A 20,846-nucleotide genomic window follows, 5' to 3' on the forward strand; every position below is an offset into this window, starting at 1 on the left:
TGTTTGATTTTCATTGACATTATCGGCACGCTTTTATGCACTTATCAAACATCAAAGAAAAACAATTATGTTTTCTGCGGTGCACAAACATGTTAAGTCATAGCAGGATGAATGCAGCTGTAGGCGTAGGATAATGCCCCGGTGACACTGTTGTAATTCAATGAGAGGAGGGCTTGTTTAATTGACCTTTACGTGATTTATGTGCTTAACGTGGTTCATTTATTCTTTGATGAAGTCCGGACAGTAAATGGATTTTAAGAATTATTGGCTAAAACCAGGATACAATCCGGCGTGCATAAGCTGTCGGGTTTGATCGGTACAATTTCGCTCCTATCGATACTTTAAAACCATTTCATCAGGCAGCGCACGATTGGAATGAAATTGTAATTCACCCCCTGTAAGTTAGAATGCATTATTCATGCTACATAGTAGCGTTGCTACCCAATTCGCCACACGAACGTTCCCTACCATTGACCTCAATCGGTTCGATAATTATAACTGCATGTCACGCATTGACTAATCCGACGTATTTCTCATTATTTCAGGTACCGCACACGGTGCGGCCACAGTTCATTGCTACAGCCCTGCGAACGAGTTGCACGATTTCGGATTCCTCCAGAGTACAGGCGAAGGACCTGCTGTAGGTCGGACGACAAAATCGGACATGAGTGCTAATCGACAGCCGTCAATATCGATCCAGCAGTAGTGTGTTCCCGTTCGGTGTATTTGATATTTGGTGCGAGGTTTGTGTTGTTTGGACGTTGCCTTCCTGGTGGTATATCAAAGCATCCGGTTCTGCTTCCCTTCGTAGCGTGAAGCGTACGGCGTCGAGTGGAAAATGATGTCCCAGCATCTTAACTCGATGCTGGAGCACCTTAAGATGGGTTCGCTGATGAGCAAGGGTGGCTCGAGCGGCAAACAGCAGCAACAGGTTGCACCCGTTGCGTCCGCCGCCAATGGCAGTGTTGCCAGCGCGAGTGGTGCCCCGAACGGCAGCTGCACTAACAACAATTTGCACTGCAACCATCACGGTGGTAGTGGGAGTGCCGGGCACAATAACAACAACAACACCAGCAGCATCAATGCAAACCACAACAACAACTGCCACAACGGTGGCCCACTGGCAGGTGGCAAGCTGGCGGACACGACGGTACTGGTGGAGCGGCGTGAAGTTGCCGAAGGGCGTGAGAGTAGCAAAGCGAACCACATCGGTGAGGAGCGCCGCGGGTACGATGTGTCGCGAAAGAGGTGTAGCATATCGGTGCAGCAGCACGGCGGTGGCACGGACGGTGGCGGAAACATACGGACCAACTATCGGGAGCTGTCACCGGCCTCGTTACGGATCCATCGGAAATCGTCGCATGATATTCGCAATACGCTGCTCGGGCCGGACGGTGAGGTGTTGCATCTACATGACCCTTCGGGCAAGGGTGGTGACGGGATGGGCAAGATGCCGGCCGTCGTCAAGCCGATCAAGCTGAAGAGCATTGTCACGAAGGCGGAATCGTACGATACAATGCACGGCAAGGCGAGCGATGTAAGTAAACGTTGGTCTTAACGAATCATTACTAAAGATTGACATACAAACCATTTAAGGATGGTTTGGCATAGTTATTGGGAGTGTTCTTTCTTAGTACATCATTTAGTACTTAGTACTTCCAAGGAATTATGACAATCATTACCGACGTCTTGTGTATACTGTTCCCATTATGAATGGATGTAATGTGTGCTATCGTACAACACAATACGCACTAAGTTGTTCGATCATCAGTAGAACGCCTCGGGCCATTTAGCATGCCTGGCACATCGACAAAGGATTACTTCTTTCCTTTGATTACTCACGTTACCATTTCTGCATTCTTGTCACCGAGACTGTGCACTATTTTTTCATTTAACGATTTACATACGCTTGATGCAAACGCCACCAGTGTCGTCGGAACTTTGCTGTCCCGTTTTGCTTCCGAGATTCCGACAGCTTGCAAACAGGTCACAATGTTAGCGTCTCCACCTCCTGAACGACCTCACGCCCTATCCTGGCAGCATCATTTGCCGTTCGGTATCGGTGTACATGCAACAATTGCGGTATTGTTGATGAAAATTTATTATTTGCCCCGATGAGTTTATACGGTGACAAGTCGGATCGGGCGACGGTCACGGGAACGGGACGGGTTGATGCTTTTCACTATCGCTGATCTGGCAGCTGTTCTGGCACTGTTGACATTCTTACCCCCTTCTGCTCTTATTTTGTCAGCACCTTACGTTCAAAATGGGCCAAGTTCCCACACACACACACAGAATCCCTTCGTTGTGCTTTCATTTCGCCACGTCTAGCAAATCCTTCTTCCAGTGGGAAACCACTCGGAGTGTCTCGCTCGGATCGATCCGACGAAAGGCGTACACGGTGGCAAAATTCCATTGCTTATCTTTATCTGCGGGATAGCACATCTAGCCACCAAGCAATGTCCAAGGGGGAAAGCAGTGCAAGTAGCGAAAAAGTCCTTAGCCATCCTTCCGGTAATGTAGCGATAATCGTTTTCGACACAAATATGCCACGTTGCCCACATTAACGCATGGTTAGAAGCGGGGCAGAGGAGCAGAAATGTTGGGAATGCTAGCAGCAATGCAATGGGTTTCTGTGGCGCTGTTCTCACGATGAAAGAGTTTTAAAGTCCACATGGTGTTCTGGGTTGGCATATCTGCTGCCGCTCTCCGAATCACTGGAAGCTTTAGAAGACATCGCTTTAAATCAACAACCGGTGCGCTGCCATCCATGATGGACGTGTTTAATTTAAATATTTTGCTTTCGAACATCCAACAGGTGGTTGAAGAGTTACGACCTCGCTGAAATCCGTGCCACGAACGCTTCCATCCATGCGGACTTTAATTCGTGGTTCTGTGCGGGATTAGCGAGAAGCTGCTAAAAACTATACTTGAAACATTTGCAACCCCGTCAGACCGTCAAAAGCACATCTAGCGCTTTTTTTGATGTTCTTCGTTTAAGTTTCACTTCCTTAATGAGGAAAAGTGCGCTGCCAGTGGTGGTCCAATGAATATGGAATTGAAAAACCAACGATGGCACGATGGTTCGGGTGCGCGCAAGATAACATGAGTTGCATTTTAACTTTCGTCGACATCGGTGGGAAAACTTTTCCTCGCGACAGTTTTTCGTACCACCGAACGAGAACTTCGGAAGTTCTAGCTGAGGCCAGAAATATGTGTGTGTGTTTTTTGTTTTTTTGGTTGCTCCTTAGGAAACCATTTCCGTTCCGAGAGCCTTCATCACAAGAAGCATTTTGGACTGATGGTGATGATGATTATGATGACGACGGTGGCAGTGTTCCGGTGTTTTTTTCCGCTCTTTAAGGTGTTTTTCTCGCTTTTTTAATTACTTTTTACGATCGTGTGGGGTCAGTCGTGTCAGCTATTGGAGCGTGGGAACACTCATTGACGCTGAATGCACTCAGCGGGATTCGTTTGTTTGTTTTCCTGTGGAGACCTTGTTTTTTTTCTTCCTGATGAGCCATTAGACGAGAGGTTGGAAAAGAAGCTTATAAAACTGTCTTCTCTAATAAATTACTTGTAACAAAAGCTCTTGGGGTGAGCAAAAGAGGAAATTAAGGACATTTAGTACTCGTACCGAAATCAGAAAAATTGTCACTTTGTTCTTTGTGTTTTTAGTAGAAAAAAAAACATTGTAACAAGCTTCTTGTAAACTTTTTTTTGTAACCCGGAGCCGGTGTAATAAACGATTTAAAGATCAACAATGTCCTGGTTAAATCTTGATTGTTTATCATCCTACGGTGTGGCAACTTTATTTCACATTTTCCTGAACATTAGCCTCGCACAGTGTGGTAACATGAAGCGGAGTAAATAATAGCTTAGACGAATAGACAGTTCTGCACAATCATCGCGTACCAACGCACCTCGGTAAAGGTGAAGACGTCTATAAAAATGATGCTTCCTTTGCACAGAACGTCACTGGCAGCTCAATTTATATCGTCCGCACAAGTGATTCCGAGCGGTTCGCTTAAAGCTGCCGATGGTTTACTACTGCTACTGACAGCAGGCTGAAGTTTGTCCCCTTCAGCACCACCGAGAGCCGTTCCAAAGGACCGCAAATGAATGGTAAGTGACTGTACTTGTCGCCATTCACAAGTGCGCGCCACCATCGTTAGCGTGAAGCAGGGAAGGAAGTCGACCGGCCGCACCTGATGTTAAGGATCGCCGTTAAAAGAGAAGACACCTAAGCACACCTTTTGTGACACACGTCGGGTGGAACGACAGGAAAAAAAAATGGGGCAAAATCCCTAGAAAAAGGGCAACTGACACAGCTGGTCTCGTACCAGTGTTCGGGTAGTTGGGTAGATTGTTGGCTGCTCGTTTCACTTGCGGTGTAAACGTGTCCGAACGACGTTCGGCCTGGTGGCCGTTGGCTGATGGAAGAAACGTACCGTAACCGGCTCGTGTCATAAACGGGCGTAATCAGTTTCTTTTTCCTTGCCGACAGCAAAAGACAGCTCGTGTGTGAACAAGGGGAAATACAGATACTGGGTTGGGCTTTGTCTGGGCATCACTTACACGGTCCGCTCCGTGGTGGTAATGTGATCTGAATGCTAATTTTATGTTGCAACAACAATGTTTCCAAATTGTGAAGGATTTACACATTTTGGTGTTGCAACATTTTGGGAGTGATTTAAAAACGAGCCATCAAACATAATCTTGAGGGAGCAATAAATTTACTAAAATGATGTGCAAGATCATTCCCATACATTCTGATGGATATTAATAAAACTCTTCATTGCTTCTCTTTAATGGTTTCCCGAAAGCTCAATACTTAGCTTGCAAAACTAATGGTCCTCCTTCCAATTCGCATTATCGAGAACGGCATCATCGGGATGCTCGTATTAACATTTCACATAAATTCTGGGAAGGTCCAGCTTGGTAGCTAAAAGCGATTCGGATTTAATTAAAGCAGACATCGGTCCAAAGAGTTCCATGTCCCTGCTTTCTGTCCGGAACCTAATCGCATTGATTTAAGGATATTGTCAATTTGTACAAGCTACTCCATATCCTTCCGAGCGACGTACTACCTTCATTCAATCGTATCGTTATCCTTGTCCCCAAAACAAGGGCTCTCATATTGGTATTCACTTTCTTTGGGGACATTTCTCATCGTTCAAAAGTGATACGCTCGTCTAAATATGTCACCGGGCCATCCTTTTGAAGTTTAGAGACGTTGTACTAATACAAAGCTACCGCTCTTGAAACCATTTCAGGCAAAAGAAAATATCGTCCCGATCGGATGGGGATTGAAGTTTTTGAAAACTCCACTTCATCAATCCAACGACTATGCGTTAGTTTGTGGAGCGCTAGCGTATAGAAATATGTTCATTTACAGCAGCTCCTAAGTTTTTGCCTGTCCCTCCAGAAAGAAGACAATGGCTGCTTTCCTTTAATGCATCGGGCGGAAGAAAACGAGCCCGATCGTTATAGTTTAGTAAGTGATTTTATTACACCCGTTCCACCGTACGGCACACACCGTAAAGGATGAAGTTCCACAGTTTCTGCTACCGATAATAAATCGGTCAATCGATCGAGTAAAGCCTCCCTCTGTCACCCTTGCTACACTGGCATCGATTTATGTTAGTAACTTTATTACCAATTATGGTACTCTTTCCCAAAGTTCCGAATGCCCTTCATTCATAATCGGGTTGGAAGCTACGTCTCGGATATTGTCCAGGTTCACCGATGTATTGGGTGGGTTGAAATGTTCTTGTGAAGCGAAACTTAATGCCACAATCGGTTGTGATGACTTTCGAAGCATGCAAAATTTCTTCCTATTCGTCCCCCCTCGATGGAGGCATTTCCATCGAACATTCCTTGGTTTCCAATCAATCAGATAAATGATTACCAATTACTTGCGCCTCGAAGAGATATCGAACTGGAGGGATGGAAATGTTATACCGAACGATTATATTGGTTCTCCAACGGTATGGTATTGGACAAGAAATATGCAGCGGAGCGTTTATTCGGTCTGTGAGAGCAATTACGGTCTTTATCCTTTACTGCCTGCACTTAGCGTTATGTGCACAGCAAGCTTTAAAATTAAATTAAACGTACTACAATGATGCAGACGGCACCAGTTGACCAGCTATTTGAGATACGTTCGTTGGAGAACAATGCGACGAGAAATTCCTCCCCGGAGGAAGCCTTTATTTACAATTCCTCCAGAGTCTTTATTGTGTCTGATGATGAAATCATCTCAGGTGCTCTAGACACTGGGCATGATATTAAATGGTTCGCCTACACTGCCTTCACTCTATGAAACTGAGCCCTCGCACTTATTATTGCAATCCGGTCACGGTAGCTGGTCTCTGTTTCCAGCGTCTTTATCAGGATGGTGTCAGAGGCCAGAACTAGCATCTCACCCGGTCCCTCGGGGGACATCTTAATCTGCTCCTCTTTCTGTGCGCTTTCCTTCTTCGGTAGCACTCTGTTTACTTTTTCCCTGACCATCGGAATGCTCCCATTGAACTTCGCTCCCCAAACCCCCCCACCATTCAAGGATTATCCTGGTGGAGTTGGGCATCCTTTTGGACCGTCAGTAGATGCCGGAGATCTGTTCGGAAAGATAGCCGTATGAAGCAAACCGTTCGCCAAAGTTGCGCCATCGGATGACGGATGACGGTAGCACTTCTGGTTCTATTAGTTTGTTTACGTGTCAAATCAGGTCGAGCACGTTAGATTAGACCATTTTTCACACCGCATTTTCTTTCTTTTCGGTCGTACAAGCTTGAGCTTTTGTGGGCGGGTGGGTGGAAGGTGCGTTTGCTGCTAACGTGCTGTTCCCATTGTACGTGGAACCGGAGGTCAATGAAAGTGTACTTAGAAGTTACATCGACGATACGGGAACTGATGATGGAATCTGTGAGATGGAATCCATTTTTTCCGCCCCAACAAAAAGAAGTTCCTTGTCCACAAACAAGGTGCCGCTCACAGGCTGCTGTCGTTGCAGCAGTGTGTAGTGGAAAAGAAATTTACTTTTATCTACACGATGATGCCATTTGCTTCCGCTATCGATAATCTACCATTCTTGCGTTGGAAGAAGATACACGCCTTTTTCCAGTGCTGTTCGCAAAGGCAACAAAGAGCTCAACCGGCAGAAGTGATTGTAAAGGGGAGAAGAAAAATTATTAGTATTGTCACTTCGCTTTCACCGACGGTCGGGTTGTTCCGTCTGGTGGAGTTTACAAGACGAATACTCAACCCCTTCCACACCGAGGAAAGAACGCATTTTCTTTCGCGTTATCTTGCCAGCGTGGGAAAAGCGTGATACTTTTGCTTGTTTTACAATTCGTTATTCCAGAAAGAGAATCTCACTTCACCGGACGAATAAGTTCTGACGTTCATCTGTTTAAAAGAGGCACCACCACCGCGCACTAGCGCGTTACTTGTCGCGCTGTTTGATCTTCCCATTTAAAGGAAAGGCAATTTTTCTTTAGCTCTAAGCGATTATCGAGATTTCATGCAATACGGAACCATACTTTGGTTTGGTAGTGTAAAAATAACCCCAGGCAATAAGTGCTACGGCACGATGGATGGTATACCTTTAAGCTGATCGTGTTTGAATGCTTGTCACTGACTCGGTCGCTGACTGACGGTTAATAAATTGGATCAAATCAGTACACTTTGATGGTGTACAATTTGTCCGCAGTTTATTGTACGTTAATTTTAGAACACAGTGCGGAAGTGAAGTGGGTCGGCGGAAGTGTATTTGCTAGATGGTGACAATAAACGAAGGTAATCTTTTATTCGCTTTCAAATTTGGAATGCTGTTGTATTGGAAAGAAGGTTTAACAGAACTTATGCTTTAATATAATCGGTATTTTATTTGTTTAGGGTTTTAGATTTTCTTGAGAGAAAGTGTATTTTCCTATAATGGTTTATTTGTTGAAAGTGTCTTTAACTTGGCCGTCTGTATGTATGAAGTTTATTAAACTCCCTGAAAGTTTTGTTATTATTGGATGATTTACTTTAACAACCCTATTACTTTTATTTCTCTAATCCTAATAAAGAGTTAAAATCTACCTTGAAATGCGAATTGCATTTTTTCAGGAAAAAATCTCCATTGAATTACTGTAATAAAAAGTTTTAGCCTTTTTGCATCCTATTAAATAATGCTTCTAAAAAATATTCAAAAAATGAAACAAATTTCGATTTTCAACGAGTTTTAAGTGCTCGTTTTTATTAACAAACTTTATTACACACTCAGTGCGAAGACATACAAAGCAATGGATGACCCATTTTCTTAACTTGACACAATGTAGAATGTTTCAACCAACAATTTGTTTCCCATGTCAAGCGGGAATTAAATGTTCTACAGCATCATTTTATCGTTTTCATATTATTTTACCATCACGTCTTGGTACGGTAGAGACCAAAATAAAACTTGCCCTGTTGTGCAAAGCAGGAACCTTTCCGGTAGCGCTTTACACTTTCTTTTTTGACAAATTGAAAACAATCCTTCTACAAGCGCCACAAAACATTGTCCTTTCGCCGTCTTAGCTTATTACATGATCGTAGCACTGTTTTCGCTTTCCTTTCGCTTTCCTTGTCCTTTGTTTGGGTCATGACAAAAAGGCCAATGGCAAAGGAAGGAATAAAATACAAACACACTTCACCCTGACAGCTGCTTTTATTCGATCGTGCGGTTGTGAGGCGCCTTTTTCAAAAGCTCCCGCCAGATTTAAAGCATAAACCTTGCGAAAAGCTTGTGAATGTGAGCCGCAACGGTGTGAGAAGATTTTCCCTGAGTTTTTTTTCTTTATTTTACTTTTCCACTTTGCAACGTGAGGCTGGCAGGAAGAAATCCAACCGGAACAAGCGCTCGTACAAAGTGGATGAAAAGTGACTGGAATTTAATGAGATTGTACTTAGGCAATTACCATACGCACTTACGGCGTCTTACTACGGGTACGTCCTTCCCGCACTGGCAGTTGGTTAAGGAGATTTGTAATCATTTTGTGCAGTTCCCACACATACAAACACACGCCCTGTTCGCACCACACCACACAACCCACGCAGGGATTTGTTTGACTTTGTCGGCAAAAGCTTACGGACCAGCAATTGGGGGTTTTCCTTTTTATTTTGGCAACACAGTGCTACCGTTCGGTGTAATTCAATTATTTTCCCCATGCCACGCTTACTCAATTTGGAACGCTTATGTTAATCGTAGAATTTACATGTGCCCTTCGATGGAATGTCGGGTAAGCAAGTGAAATCCTGGCCGCATATAGGCACACCTCGGCACGATATTCATTGTCTGTTTTGCGTGTATTTACGCGCTTGAATGAAAATCTCTGACGCTTGAATGTTGTCGGAAGTCGAAGGCGATTCAATTGCAGATTAACAGTGTTATTTCCTCTGCCGTTTTTTTTCTTTGAACAGCTCGCGGATATTTCTTACACCTTCTTGTTGTATTATTCATGTGTTTGAAACCCACCAACAAAACCTCACTGATTGGGATTTTTTTCGCCAGAATTGGAGGAAATAGTAAACTTCAAAGCTTTTCTCGTTTCCTTTTCACAAATGACGTACTTGGCGTTGCTCGCTGGCAGATCTTAAAATCAGATTGTTTTTGGGAATTAACAAAGTTTCTTCAGTAAGTATCGGTTGAATAGTTCGGTATCAGTATGACTTGCATGTAAACTTTGGGGAAAAGTCGTACTAAACAGTAGTCCTTCCAAAGAATTCTAAACCCATAGAATGATAAGGCAAGTCCTGTTGAGAACCTGTACATAAGTACACGATCCTTTTGTCCCCATGATTGTCAAGTGATTTTCAAGTGTGTTTTTGCTTATAGTATCCTATGCTCCTAAATGTATACATGGGATCCAGCAAGGAGTCGGTCAGCATGGGGGGATGTACTTCCATCCTTGGCCAGAATTTCAATCTGAAACTTGCTCATGCCATATGATCCAATGGTAGAAAAACTTTGGCCAGCGAGATCGGATGACTCTCGCACACGCAGCAGCTGATACTGCTCTACCGCCAAGGAAGAGTACGTCTCGGTGCCCTAAGCATGACTTGAGTCTTAAGCAGCAATCTTGTCCACTTTAAGTTTACCAAGGTACTAAATAGTACCTTCGAGGTTGAACAACGGAAGGAAGGTAAAAGGGTAGAGCGGTGCAGGTGACGAGCATTTGTGGTGCATATGAGGTGATCAAATATGCATCATGCGCTGGTCTCATTATTTCATTCCCTTGAGGGTTACTAACGTGGTGAAGGTCTGCTAACGACACTCGTGCTGTGTTTTAAAGGCTTTCCCTTCCGTGCACCGTTCATTTGTTAACTTTAACATGTACAAGCAAATACTTGGTGCGATTGTTTGCTGCTGGAAGGATTACATTCCGTACCATAATGTGCGGTCTTATCCGGATGGAGTTTTAAATAATTTTAATCCAAAATATTACAGGTGAAAGAATAGATAAAAATCTCAGCACAAGTGCGTTTGGCAGCATCCGGAACCTGTACAAGTTTTTCATTGCCGATATCCTTGGCCTGATGCCAATAGCCTACCTGATTGTTCTCTTTTTTCCACTTGGTTTACAAGGGCTCTATTTTCTTTAAGTGGGAATCACTGCATGGAATTTTCTCAATACCGTAAGCAGTTGCGGTTTAGGAATTTACATCTGACCCGCAACCTTCCTTTGCTTAAAGCATCCTATTAATCCGATACTAAGTGAGTGAGAGAGAGAGAGAGAGAGAGAGAGAGAGAGAGAGAGGAAAAAATAGCTTGCTTAACATTAATGCTGCCAGGTAAAAATTAGATTGCTCCCCCAAGATAAAAACACCAACGAAGCGACACAGCAAGGATGTGAAATGTTCAATCGATTTTAGTACCGGTACACGAAAGCGTAACGTAAAAATTAACCCTCAAAATATGAAGACATTTTCTGCCGCGTTTGTATCGAGTGACGTTTCGGGAAATGTCCTTTTTTCCTTGAGAGGAGTTTCAAGAATTGAAGAGGAGAAAGCGTCTCATATTTCTTGATTTTCTTTTTCCACCCCAAGTTGATGTTACGTTTAGACAACATAAAATGACTGTTAAATCATTCTCCGGGACAGTTATTACCTTCCGCTGTGGTTTGCTGCCATCCAAGCACAGGAAAAACCTTCTCATACATCCAATGGAATGGAAATTTCATCTCACCCAGCATGGTTGGTACAGGTGCACATGCTATAGGGGCAGGAAGAGCTGTCTATTATTTTATCTTCATTCGCAAATCGAAACCACCGAAACGTCTAGTCGAACGGAAGAACACGGCCTAGCGCCATGTTCGGTGTGCGCTAGATAGTAAATTTAAAGCACCAAAATGGCAAGCAAATCATGAAAGATGGTTTGTAGGAAGCGAACAGACAATACGATGCCAACGTTGTAGATCACCGATGGAATGGTTTTAATTCGGTTAAAGATGGTTTAATACCATTGGAATTTTTCGGACCGGAATCGGCTCGAAGAATACTTCGCTAGGTTGTGGTGAAAGTTGAGGTGAGAGCATCATGGTAATTGCTACATCGACGCGAAATAAAAGTCCTTTGTTCGGTGGGACTGTTTTTATTCTACTCCTATTTTCTGATTCGCTATCGATTCTGGTACGCAATTAGTATTCTGGTGTGTTATTTCGGGAAGGATTAGATGAATTGAGGTCGTGGGTCATATTTTGCGACAAGCCTTGTTAAATTATTCGCGATCTTTTTCGGATTGTGGGTATCGAATGTGAATTGGAATGAATATTCAGGGAATTGTCGGCAAGGAATTCAAGGCAAAATATATTAACGTGTATTAGAAGTTATTCTGGGTGGCGTTCAATGCCATTAGCGTAATTCAACCAGGATTATAGTCCTTAATTGGACCATTTTCGTGGGATAAGGAAAGACTTTCTCAATATTTTGGCGATGGAAAAATATATTACATGATATCTAATTTCACTCTTAATAATATTCTATCCTCTGAACGTTCGTTACAAACCCTTTTCCTTTTAAACAATCTTAAAGCGATGACTTATTGCCTGTCGCTTTTCAATTCTCCAGTGGTGAGTTTCTCTTATCATCTGCAATTGCAGGTTCTTTCAAATGCTAATCAAGTTTACACTTCTGTTAGAAATATTATTCATATCGCCCGAGTCAACAACGGTGTAGAAGAGGTTTCACTCGAGGTAGAAGTATTTTATTCATGAACGATTCGGAAAGTGAAGCGTAAAGTCCTGGACCGTCTCGAGCAACAGGTCTTCTACCGCCAGTCGGTCAGGATGGTTCGGGAATGGGAGCAGAAAATTAAAATGCAACCAATGAAACACGAGCGACATTTCGTTGTGATGACAGGAAGATTCCTTTTTAACGATGAGCTACGTCTCTTGCGCTAGCGAACGGGGTTGAAGTTGTTTGACTCTAGTTGAACCATTTATTTGAACATTTTAGTATGATTGGGGAATAGCTGTAAGAACACAGAACAAGAACACGAAGCTTCTTAAATAGATGACTGTTGTGTAGTGGGACGCAGTAAAGTTTGGGTAGACTTTCTTTCTGGTTGGGTTTCCGATCTTCGTTGAATTGTGCTTAATGTGTAAACAAGAAACAGCTTTAAGACGTTGAAAGAACTAAAAACTAATTAAAGCAACGTTTTCTTAACTGGAGCGACGTTTCATTGAAGTCATGATGCAGAAACGCTATAGCTTTATTTCCCTCAAAAAAATAAATGCCTGGCGGATTATACCGTCACAAAATTCGTAGCACTTTTTGCTACATTAGAGAACGTAACATTGGGAAAGGATTTACATCCAAATCATTCGCCATTCATTCGCCATGAAGCTCTTATTCCATAACTCTGTGTGGCACATGTTTGATAATGTTGACCTCTAGTTTATGAACTTTTTCCCGACTATAACTAACAAATTAACCCCATTTACCATCGACCTCCAAGCGGTGTAATCACTTCCCTTCAGCATATAATAAGGAACTAGGAGCTGTTTCAGAAACGTCCAGTGGCGCTGAATCTTGCTGGCGCTGCAATTTTTCCTCCATTGACACGGATGACGATGGAAGTTTGTTTCCCTTTAGCGTGCATCCGACCGCACTGCAGCGATGCAATCGTAAACTATCTGTTAATGCACTTGGAGCAAGTTTTTACATCTTCCTTCCTTTCGCATGCCACGCCAATCGTACAAGCGTGTGAAAAGTTTCGCATAAACCCAAATCATAAACTGGATGAAATGAATCGAAGAAAGCACCGAGCTTACAGTAGGGTACATGCACTGCCGCTGGAAGATGTCAATCGCATCGTGCAAGGGGGCGAAAATTGTAACTGGTGTATTACGATGGGGAGGAAAAGTAATTTACACTTCAATTTAAACTTAGCCAAGCTGTGGTGTGGTCTGTCAAACGATCTTTTGCGCTTTGAGGTTTCACTAGTACTTGAGTACTCGATCGTCACTTAAAACGACTCCACCTATTTGTGGTGTAACTTCACCAAGTCCGAATGTAGTTACTAAATTGGTAGAGAACGACTCCAGTGGGGATGCTTTCCTTTTTGCGATTCATTTATTGTTGAAGATGAAATAATTAAGATAATGCACCCGGAAAAGTGGGTTGTAAAGGTCACGGTAAATGATTCCAATATGCAAAGCATCCCGGAAGGCTACTATCTTTTATAAACATAATTAGACTTTTAGACAAGGGAAACATATTTAGCTACGAAAGGAAGATTCATAGAAATTTGAAACACGATTACAAGGAAACCATAACAAAATCTGGTCAAACTGGCTCTTACACACGGTACTTAAACCTAAATTTATGATCAATTCGAACCTCTGCCCGAAGTAGAAAAACAAGTGGGGCCAAAACACCACGGGGCAGACAATGCGCATTTTATCGTCTACGACATTAAACATAATGTTTATCTTCCTTTGACCAGTGTCCCTTTTTCGCCCTTCTTTATGCTGCCATGTGAGCGAGAAAGATGCGCTAGATAGAGCTAACAAAGCGGTGACCTACGCACAGTCCTTAGGGAAGAAACGGTACGGTGGCGTCGCACGGGTCCTCCCGTCACACACTCGGCCCATCGGTGGGTTAGCAAAAGCGATAAAAAATATGCTCCCGCAAATGGAAAGTTTACGAGCGCAAATGAGCTTGCCCATTTGCTCATCATTAATAAATTATCGTACGCCTCCGGTTACCAGCCGGTTTCGTGTGATGTGGTGAGGTGTGTGGATGTTGGATTGAGCATGAGAGATGAGGTTTCTTGCCAAGCAATGAACTTTGCAAGCATGTGCTAATGTTTGTTGCTTCCAGTAGAACATACTGCGCCGTAAGGGCACGTGTTAAAGCTATGTGTGTTTTTGTTGTGCCTGTTTTTTAATGGTGTTTGGTGAATCTTTTCAACTTTTGTTGATCCGTGTGGCATTGTGGACATCGTTTAACGATACTCCTTTCTAGTAAGGGAAGAAAACAAAAATATGCATTTTTTTTAGACGAAACATTAATTTCCCACTGGAAAAATAAAGAACCTTCAATTCCCGTCTCTTCCCACTCATAAATCTAGCTTAAGCCGATTTTTTTTTATTACTTTTTACTATGAATTCGCGCACTTTCCTTTCCAACAAGAGCGTGACGAAATGGTTTGCGAGATAATAAATATTTTATTTCCAATCATTTCTCTATTAAGCTCGACTGTGATTTCATGTCGGGTGACAGATGGAAGGAATGATGGCAGATTGAGCTTTAAATAAAAGCTCATTGCTTTCTCGGCTGAAGGGTGGCAAAGGTAAAGGCAAAGGATATGGGAAAAAGTCTCAAACCCGTTAGCGTTTACCCTTGGGAAGGTTGCCACATTGAATTAAATTAAATTGAAATGATTTGATTTATAGCTTTGAGCAGAAAATAGCTGCAAATCGATTGGACGATTTGAGATTATTGTTTTGGAATTAATTTAATGGTAGTTATTTTTTAATTCGTTTGAAATACGCCAGAAGATATGTAAAAACAGAATAAAGCAACTTTTTGTGTTTGCTCTTTGCATTTGTTCTGATTTTGTCATGGGGAGTGCATACTTTGAGGCGCTTATACTTGCAGTTTATAAATTATTTGCTTTCACACCAGCTTAATGCTTAACACTGATTGAAGTACAGTTGATTACAAAACTAAAATGGAAAGTAAGTTTCTGTAACTTACTTAAGAGTATTTCTATCATATATGTAAGAAGGAGAAGAGGCCGAAGGCAGGAGAGTAAGAGAGAAAGAACGGAGAGGAGTTGATAGGTTAGGTAAGAACAAAAATTGAAATTGTTATCAGTAGCGATTTGAACTTCAATAAAGAAACAAATCTCTCTCCTTACATATATTAGATTATTTTTTCAACTACTTTAAGTTGTTTGTATTGTTAAACGTTAAAGCATACATTGCTGCATGTTTCTCATTAGATCATTGATCAGCAGTATTATCACACTCAAGCCACATATTCAAGGCTTCACATTCCCACGATAAATACCTCGGTGCTGGTAACGAGCTAATCTTTGGCATTATAGAGTCCCAACCACGTTCGAGCACATTTCCACCATCCACCGTATCGAACCACCACAAACCACCGGCATGCAAATAATCGTCCACGTCGGCACAGCTTCTCGACTATTTGTATATTCAAAACAATTTTCGCACAAAATGCGTGCCCACGTGTGCTGTGTTTGCACACGGTGCCACGGTGTGGGTTGTATTGTAGCCGGTTCGTTTGGCCCTTTCACGGAACGACTTCTTCGCTGAAGCTGAACAATGTTTATGCTAATGCTGCCGGGTTGTACCGGGTTCGTCTCTGAGCGCGTTAGAATGTGTGTAAACGGTAGAAACATCCTAGTCGCAATATTCTTCCCGAGCGCGGCTTATGTGTGCGTGGTTGTGTGGTGGTTTAGGAATTTTTAACCATTCCAACGGCCAAACTCCGAACCGGACACGGAAAACCCGGCGCCGGGTACGTTTGGCCAGATTATGTGGCAAAGGATATATGTGAGAGTGTAAACAGACCGAAATAAAAACGAATCCCAAGCATGATGACGTTGGCTTAACCCCGGTAAGCACCTGTTCTGCAGCGCAGTAGTCCTTTGGGAGATAATGTTCTACGGGCCTGGTGGTGATGGTGGTAAATTCGGGCGAGCGCTTTGCATCTCATTTTAGAACCAAGCGCGTTCCTCCTTCACCGAGGATACAGTTAATTCCAGCACCAGCTGTAGCACGGCAAGACACACCGTTGGCAGGATGGAAATAACAATAAATGAAATGAAAATTGTCATTGTTATTGGTATGGGGTCGCACACGCGAGGGAAACTTTTTCTTTACCTACACCGATGGAGACGCCCGGTTGACCCGCACAAGCAATATCCGGTGACCAGCTGTACGCCAGCGGGTGGTGTCCCGGGAAGGACACGAAAATTGAAATTATGCTCGAGAGTATTTGAACGGTTTACTTTCGTGCTTTCATTTGACCATGCGGTGTGGAAAAGGCGAAGCGTTAGTGGCGTGTTCCTGGAATTTCGTTTTTATTATTTCATGCCTGGGGAGGAAAAATGTCCTTTCTGCAGCGTGTTTGCGTATCAGATTGAGGATCGAAAAATGTTTTCACATTCACAAGCGTCAATTTGAAAATGAAGAAGTCGTCGGGTCGTTCGCGTAATATTCCGCTACCGTTGACAATACATTCGAATCGAGGCGGAAGCGTATTTTGTATATTACAAAATTATCGGCAATATTGGGAAAAAGTATCAATTGTTGTGCGACAAATCGATTAAGTTTAAATACGGAGATTAAGGTTAGTTAACTTTGTAGCACAGCTGCTCTTTAAGAGTAAAAAACAGTCAACCTTTCGTTTGACGTTTTAATCTTTCTCGACTACAAACTGTGTACGAATGTTTTTCTGCTTTGTTGTGCCCAAGATTATACGGTGTATGATAAAATGTGACAAAACACAATCCGTAACTGCCAGCATAAGCAAAGAAAATGCCATCGTTTGTATAAGTATTTGCACACACTTGCCAGAAAAAGGAGATTTAAATACGACTTCATTTCGTACTTTGCACTGGTTGCATACAATTTCACATGCGGGCTGCTGAGATTTGCTTCTGTTTCAAGTCATCAGGATACGAGCCTAGGCAGAGAACGAAAAATCATGTACACACACACAAAACTCACCACCAGTCGTTGGTGTTTTGCAGCGGAATGGTTCATCGCAAGAGCTACTGCTAAGAAAAAAAAAACGAGCGAACCGTGGAACGGTCGGATTGGTATGCGAGATTGTGTCAGTAGAAGCACCGGAAGCGATTTAACATGTCGCTGAATTTAATATTTCTCATAATTCAACCCGCTAAGTTGATGCCCCATGCTGCAGCCTGCATCACCCTACGAAAGCTCACTGTAAATTACTCCCGTTCCATACCGCCTGCACTCAAAACACAGACGGGCGGCTCAATTTTTCATCTTGAATCACCCGCGAGTGGGACTGTAATTCCCGGGATCATTTCCACCCTAGCCACGCTTTACCATAGGTGATGGGAGCACCACAAATCCCTCGAGTTGCGTCGGTTTCTGCTGGCTGGTTTTTAATATCTGATTCCTTTTTCACTATTTTGCAGGTAATGTCGTGCTCGCGGGAGGTGTGCATGGGAAGCGTTATGACACCGCACGTCATCGGCACGGAAACGCGCAAACCGGAAATAGTGCAGCAGCATGCGAAGGACTTCCTCGATCAGTACTATTCATCTATCAGACGGTACGTAAGCGATTGATTCGATTATTGGCTGATCAGAGGTTCCTGGAACTGGGAGGGAAATCAATGAAACATTCAACGCCTGCAGATAGGCTAGACGCATTACAATGGATGCTAGGCAGGTGCAAAGAGAGGAACGTGCGTGTTGTTTTCCATTTGTTTCTCGTTTGAAACATCAGCATCAATCATACATGTACCGTACAGGGTAGCATAATTCAATTGTATCCCACTCTTGTCAGAAAAATATTTGCCTTCCAATCTGTTTTCAGTGTACCGCCACATTCATGTGCTAGGCAGACCCACATCGAGCCAAACAAATGCTACGTTAGGCCTTTTTTGGGTTCCACCTTTACCTGCCAGTGTGTCTGTGCCTTGCATCCATGCCTGTTCATTCCATTCAATACCCTGAACGATGCTCAGACGATGCGCTTACCTTAAGTGATACTTTCAGTCTCGTTCCTCTCGCGTGCTGTGCGTAGCAGAGAGCCTCGCACGTGAATGATATGATAAACACTCATCCACACACATACACAAGAATGCTGGGTGTACGAAACCTTGCAGGAATTCCCATGCAAAAAGCACAAACATATTGGCAAACAGTGGGAAGGAAATGGACGATCAGCGCTCTGCGCCACATGGATGGTCCATAGTGAAGAGATCTCCATTTATGAGAAGAAAACCACGGTACGTGAGTGTATTTCTCATTGATTCTTTTGGGTATTGTAGTCGAGTCACACCGCACATCCGTCGTAGTGGATTGCTTTCACCCTCTAGCAGCATAACTGGGAATGAAAACCCGCGGGAAGCTAGGTCCTATTTCCCACGCTTGTTTAGCATGGAGCGATCCTTCCGAGCGTAGGAAGAACGCTGTTGTTTAACATGTGGGAAAGCAAAAAAGAGTAAACAGGCAAGCAGGGAGCCTTTAGTGCTCTTTTTAATATTGCCATGTTGTGCTGTCCTTTTCTGTTTTCCGAAGGGATAAAGTGTTGCAGGTTTTGTACTTTTATTTACACCATTGCTTCTTGGGTATTTGAAATCTTTCCGCTGTTGAAACGAAATACATGCATGAAAGGGTTGTCCGCAGATGGTTTGAAAGTTAATCCCGCCATTATAATGATGGGATTGTTTGGTATGAAGACTTTTAACGTACGTCATTGCTGGCCATTTGGTTTTGTAATGCGTTTCATTACATGTGGAACGATGGCGTTTTGTGTAGCGAACGAATGTAAAATGAGGTCATAAATTGTACGATTTAATGGGACAGGTTGTCTATTCTCCAACCAAGCGTTAGAGACCCTGGCATATGCTGATGACATATATGAATGACAGCAAATCCTAACTTACGCAGTGGGGACTTGCAGATAGGAGATCGCACTTTTGAAGTTGTCCAAAATGTTGCCTATCTTGGGTCAAAGGTTAGCAACAGCTTTAGTTTCAGTTCGTATAGTTCCAGTACTGACTATTAAACTAAGCAAAATTGTTTTAGCCACGTTTGAGAGGAAAATGTGTTGAAGGATTTTTTGCTAAGTATGTATGGAAGGACTCAATACGTAGCAACAACAGATAAGCAAGTAAATGACACGATCAAATGGCACGTGGGTTAGTTTAAACTCATTTACCTTCGCAAAAGCATACATTTGTTTCAAAATGATACAAAACCCATCTGATTTGGTTGCTTTACCGCCTAAAAGTATGCTATCTGAATTACAAATTGTCTTTAAAAGTGATTCAAATTATGATATTGGATTTTTAAATTATTATTTTCTCGCAGCGCATGAAACAATTAAGTTGAGTTATTGGTTGGTTAGTAAAAACCAATCCTATAGATTATAACAATCATACTTTTGTTACACAAGCATCCTTTTATTATCGCTTCATTTGTTTGCCGAATGGTAGATGCGCAGTGAAAGTTTGTCTTCAACACCAGTTTTAAACTTACCACTCACATGTAAACATACCCCAACACTTCTGAAATACAAGCAAACCCAAACAATCCGCCCAAGTATAGATTCTGTTCGTTGCGGTCGTGCTTACCCTGCAAAGCTACCGTAAAACCATCCAATGTACCATCTGGAGTGCGTCCTAACCCAGTAACCGGCTTAACCATCTGCTCATTAGCGTGTCCAATGCACCATGCTCTAGCCGCCAGCTGGATGCAACTCGTTGTGAAAGTGCACGCTCATCAAGAACCCAAACCCGTCCGTTATGTCACCGAAACCAACCACCGAATGCATCACGGTAATGATGCACCGTTCTTTCGCAAACTTCCCGAACGCACTCACACTCGTCACGGGCCAACACTTCACGCACATGCTTCCGAGCGACAGCAGGAACTTTCTCATTGAACCGAGCACCCCGAAAACGCGCGTCTTGAAATGGTGGTGAAATGTCATTTACACATCGAACGTCGGATGCGAAATGTCCCTGTGAAACCACACCGTGTGGAGGTAATGGATGGGATAGGGAGCTGAATATTGGGCAGGAAATAATTACAGGCGCGTTCGTTTCGGATATGGTAGTTCGCAATCGAATGGAGGAGTTTGTTGAAGGTGTGTTCCTTAAACAGCGACGCAGTTAGGCGGTGGTATATGGGCAGGAATAAACCCACACTATTCGGAACGCACTCGCTGTAACGTCTGATGATCAGTTGCTCGTTTACTGCTTTGTTATGGTAGGAATTATCACACGGCATGTGTGGCATGCCTGTCGGTAAATGAACTAAACCATGTTTAACCTTTGTGTAAATTGAATAGCAAATGGTTTTAATCAACGTGTAAGTTTGTCACGTTCCAACTTGTGGTACCGTAGAATCTTCACATTATCTGAGAAGAAATTATACTTTCCTTATATATTTCTAAATGACGCCTACATTTAGACAAAGAGAGGAATATTTACATAACTCCGATCTTAATCCTTTTTCAAAGTTCCTTTTAAGCTCCACTTAACCTCTACCGTACCACTCTATATTGCTCTCAACTGTAGGAGAATACGTCCCATGAGTACTTGACGAAAAAGAATCCGAAAAAGCTGCATAAAGATAG

The 20,846-nt window shown here is 42.9% G+C and overlaps 1 protein-coding gene across 1 annotated transcript in view; it reads left to right on the forward strand.

Moving 5' to 3' along the window:
• The first annotated feature begins 1,141 nt into the window (after positions 1-1,141).
• Positions 1,142-20,846, forward strand: part of LOC128711768 (nitric oxide synthase) — a 49,307-nt gene continuing 29,602 nt past the window's right edge. Inside the window, exons 1-2 of the mRNA XM_053806654.1 lie at positions 1,142-1,537; positions 17,672-17,808. Coding sequence (XP_053662629.1) covers positions 1,442-1,537; positions 17,672-17,808 — 233 coding nt within the window. The 5' untranslated portion in view covers positions 1,142-1,441. The remainder of the gene's footprint in view (positions 1,538-17,671; positions 17,809-20,846) is intronic.

The sequence above is a fragment of the Anopheles marshallii genome, chromosome 3 (genome assembly GCF_943734725.1).
Source record: "Anopheles marshallii chromosome 3, idAnoMarsDA_429_01, whole genome shotgun sequence".
NCBI classification, from domain to species: Eukaryota; Metazoa; Arthropoda; class Insecta; order Diptera; family Culicidae; genus Anopheles; species Anopheles marshallii.